This window comes from Trypanosoma conorhini (assembly GCF_003719485.1).
Source record: "Trypanosoma conorhini strain 025E chromosome Unknown Tco_14.4_contig_00236, whole genome shotgun sequence".
Classification (NCBI taxonomy): domain Eukaryota; phylum Euglenozoa; class Kinetoplastea; order Trypanosomatida; family Trypanosomatidae; genus Trypanosoma; species Trypanosoma conorhini.
In genome coordinates, this window is record NW_021704322.1 from 10,831 (window position 1) to 14,812 (window position 3,982).

Genomic DNA, 3,982 nt, shown 5'->3' on the forward strand with positions numbered 1-3,982 from the left:
AGAAAAGGAAAGAAAGAGTGGGGGAAAAGTTATGGGGAAGAGATGCCAAGAGAGCAAAAAGGGCAGACGACAGCCCGCCGCTTGTCTCGGACTGCAGCTCGCACAGTTCATGTATTTTTTTACGCCGCCGTGCACACAGCTGCGCACACACGCTGAGAGGGCCGCAGGGAAAAGGACCACACGTAATAGTGGCCTCTGCTTCTTTTTTCGTTCCCCCTCCCTTCCCTCCCCTCCGCCGTGTAGTTACCCGCCGCTCAACGCGTTTTCTTCCTTCATCTCCCACGTGCCTCCCTGGTAGTTTCTTCCTCGTTCCTCCGACAGTTGTATCACGCCTACGGAGTTGGCCTCAATCCCCGCGTAAGCGTTGGAAACCCCTTTGGCTGCACCTTGGCGTTGTTGATCTCCAGAACATCGCCCATCTTCTGGTAGTCAAAGCGACGGCTCTTCCTCCCGTACGTGCTGCGCAGCTGCTCCAGCATCTTCTTCGCCGCCGCCTCGCGGTGCCAGCGGTTGGTTAGCATGAAGGTGTGGGCCACGTCGTCGAGGTCGCCGGTGGGCACCTGATCCACGTAGGGCTCCGCGTAGAAGCCCTCCCACTTCAGCTGATCCTCCGCCTCGGCGTCGGAGTTGAACGCCACGGCGTGGGCCAGCGGCCGCTCCACCGACAACGGGTCCACGCGGTGGCTGCTGGACGCGAGGTACTCCTCCATGTGCGGTGTGGCTTGCCTGTACATGTCTCGCAGGGAATCCTGCGCCGCCGCCTCGCCGCCCGCGTTAGGCTCTTCGTTCTTTAGCATCAACGCCTCGTCGTGCGCCTGCCGCCGCGTGTCTTCTGCCTCCTGGCGCCGCAACGCGCTCTCCTCCAGCAGCTCCTCCCGCTTGCGCCGCTTCGCCTCGTGTTGAATGCCCTCCACGTAGCGCACAAAGGCGTCTCCATTAAAGTTGTGGGGAAGCGCAATGAGCCCCCGCGCCCAGTCGACGTCCACGTCCGGCGCAAGCACAAAGGTGATGTCTTTCCAATCCCAAGGGGAGAGAGAGGAGCCGATGCGAAAGAGCTCCTTTGCCCACTCCAGGCGCTGCGCATAGGTGTAGTCGTTGTTAAAAGCGTCAATGCCGCCGGGCTCAGCCATAGTGCGGAACTCCTTTAGGTGCCACATTGTCGCCTCTAACAGCTGTTTTGAGATCTTGTAAAGCCGCTTCTGCAGGGCTAGCTTGGGTTGCAGCTTTTTGAGCCACGGGCGCAGCTCATCGGCGGTGAGGGCGCTGCTGACGATCACCACACCATTCGCCCGCATGGCGTGCCGGAATCCAACTTCCAGCGTGAGGTTTGTCAGGCCGTAGCCGCGCAAAAGCTCCTTGTTGCGGTGCAGCAGCTGCAGCACCACCATGGCGTCCTTGTGGTTGCAGGAGATCAAAACATCGTCCAGCTCCAGTTCGTTACTAATTTCGGCAATGAGTTGCTCCATCGTGTTGGCAAAATGTGTGGCGGCCTCACGGCAGCGAAGGATGGCCGCGTCGTTGCGTGCCAAAAAGGCAAGAAATTGCTGCGGAGTAAAGTCCCACGGAATTGTTATTGTCCCCGACACCTCGCCAATGTTGAATTCATTCGATACGATGAGTGGCATGGACTCCCACGCCGGGTAGCGAAGCTCCCCAAGATGCTGGCGCAGCGTGTGAAGCGCTGCGGCGGACTGCAGCGGGGAAAGCTCGCGCGCAAAGAGAATTTGATCGGCCTCCATGAGTTCCTCTAACGTGGGGGCGGGGGTGATGCTCCACTGCAGCGAGATGCTCTCTGTCGCCTCATCCAGGAGCGACCTGGGCCTCTCCAGCTTGCGCCGATGTGGACCGGGGCGCCGCCGCAGTGGCTTGACCTCCGCACGCTCCGCCGTCGCATCCTCGGCTGTGGAGATGGACTCCGTGACGCTGTCGATGCACGCCGCCCGGCGCAGCAGGTCCCGCAGGAACTTGTTCACGCACCGCTCCACCGAGCCGCGGTGGGCGTCGCTCGGCGTGAAGTTCCCCGGAAGCTCAAACGTGGACTCAATCAGGGACGAGGCCGGCGTCGCCTCGGCCGCAAACCCGCGGCGGGCGAAGGAGGAGGCGGAGGGTGGCGTCCCCCCGTCCGCGTCGTCGTCGTCGTCGGGTTTCTTGTAGAACGTCAACGTGATGGCGGTGGCCGGGGGCGGGCGCAGCGTGCCGCCCTTGAAGGCCTTGGCCCAGCTCAGCAGCTCGTTGAGGCGCGCCACGGAATTTTCATTCACCAGCTGCTGGCTGCGGTTGTGGTGAAAGAAATCCGGGTGCACCTTCAAGAAGAAGGAGTGCAGCGCCTTCTTGTACATCCCCCGCGCTCTATCTTTCCCGTGTGTGTGTGTGTGTGTGCGTACGCGTCCTCGGCCCGCGCGGGTGCGTGCCTGCCGCGTGTGCCTGCCCTTGGGGAGAAAGAGGGGTGGGGGCGGGGGCAAACGTGAAACCGCGGCGCACGGGGGGGTTGCAGCCGCGCAGCCAACAACGCGGAGAAACAGGCCGCGGCGGCGTGTGGCAGCTCAACCGCGTCAAGTGGCGGGGCGAAAATGTGGCGTCGAGGAAGCTGCCGCCACGGTGAAAGGCAGGAGCGGTGGGGGAGGGAGTCGTGAAAGGCAGTGGGGCACAAGAGAGAGATATATATATATATATGTAGATAGATATACAACCATAGATGATACTAACTCCGTTCACTCTTTGCTTCATTGCTGCTTATCTTCGTCTTCTTCGCCTTCCTGGGAGCCGCGGGACTCGCACACGAGGGCAGCGTCAGAAGCGCCCACGCCTTGCCGCCCAGCGCCGCTTCCTCCAACGTGCAAGCGAGACACCGCAGCGTTGCAAGCGGGTGTGGCGCGGTACTTCCCACACACACACACACACGTGAATAAATATGCATGGGGGCGTCTAAAATACATGCGCGCCCCGCCGCCTCTAAGCCGCCCGCGGTGCGGGAATTGGGCGAGCCCCGGCGTGGTTATCCTGCTCTGCGGTTGTCTGCTGGATCATCTTCACCGCACGCTGCTCTGCGCCGCGAATGGCGGCAACTGCCTCACGGGCCTTTGACGCACTACTCACCGTCACTGTAAACGACACGGAGCGCTGCAGGAGCCGCCCCATGCCCGGCGCCGACGCTGCGGAGTCGAGCGTGGCAACTGAGGAGAATTCACTCCCGAGACTGCTGTTTGTCAGGCTCTGCAGCGGCAGAGAACTCCCGTGCGAAGAGGCGCTGGACCTTAAGTCCTTCGACGCCGAAACCTCCTGCAGCCGTCGCTCTACCTCCTGCGATGGGACGCCCAACTCGTCGGAGGAGTGCGCACGCAAGAGACGGAAGTGTATAACGTGGTCGCGGCCGCCAGAGCTGCCGTCGCCGTCCTCGACGAAGCAGCGGAGCCCGGAGGCCACAGGGTGCACCAGCACGAGGTTTTTGCGTGAGGTGAAACCAAACGCCGTGCCCTTCACAAAGTAAACCACAAGGAACACATCCCACTCCACTGCAACCGTGACGCGCTGTCGGCCCCACTTTCCCTTGCAGATGCGCTGCTTGTGCCGCTGCTGCGTATCCAACGAAATCGCGCCCTTGGCCATCGCACTGTACGCCAGAAACTGCAAGCGACGGACTCGCTCCACAAAGGCCTTGTTGACGTGGCATACGTCCGCGTTGGCCTCCTCATTCTTCGCGGACAGCCGCTTGCTTGTGTTTTCGCTGTTGTGAAGGTGTTGGTTGCTGCTGCTGCTGCCGCTGCCCGGTGGCGTCAGCTCTACACCGTGCGCCCCCCCGGCGAGCTGGACGGGCGTGGCGGGAGTCACCGGGGCGAGGGAGGGGGCGGACGGCGGCGTGGCCGCCGCGGCGACTGATGCCTCCGCCTCCTCCACGACGCCCTCGCCGGCGCTGCGCCCGCCGCCGTCATTGTGGGCCTCCGCTGGTGAGGCTGCGACGGTGGCGGAGGCGTCAGTCGCCGCG

At 62.7% G+C, this 3,982-nt stretch overlaps 2 protein-coding genes across 2 annotated transcripts in view, besides 3 other annotated features; both read right to left on the reverse strand.

Moving 5' to 3' along the window:
* Nucleotides 1-332: 332 nt before the first annotated feature.
* Tco025E_04557 (uncharacterized protein) lies at nt 333-2,339 on the reverse strand (the record flags this gene model as incomplete). Its single annotated transcript, XM_029371467.1, has 1 exon — nt 333-2,339. The coding sequence occupies one exon, from the start codon at nt 2,337-2,339 to the stop codon at nt 333-335; it is 2,007 nt and encodes a 668-aa protein (XP_029228439.1).
* Nucleotides 2,340-2,360: 21 nt separating this feature from the next.
* Nucleotides 2,361-2,382: a microsatellite.
* A 275-nt stretch (nt 2,383-2,657) lies between these two features.
* Nucleotides 2,658-2,686: a microsatellite.
* Nucleotides 2,687-2,884: 198 nt separating this feature from the next.
* Nucleotides 2,885-2,901: a microsatellite.
* Nucleotides 2,902-2,952: 51 nt separating this feature from the next.
* Nucleotides 2,953-3,982, reverse strand: part of Tco025E_04558 (uncharacterized protein) — a gene marked incomplete at both ends in the record, with an annotated part of 1,755 nt that continues 725 nt past the window's right edge. The window contains one exon of the mRNA XM_029371468.1: nt 2,953-3,982. This exon is cut by the window's right edge and continues 725 nt beyond it. Coding sequence (XP_029228440.1) covers nt 2,953-3,982 — 1,030 coding nt within the window.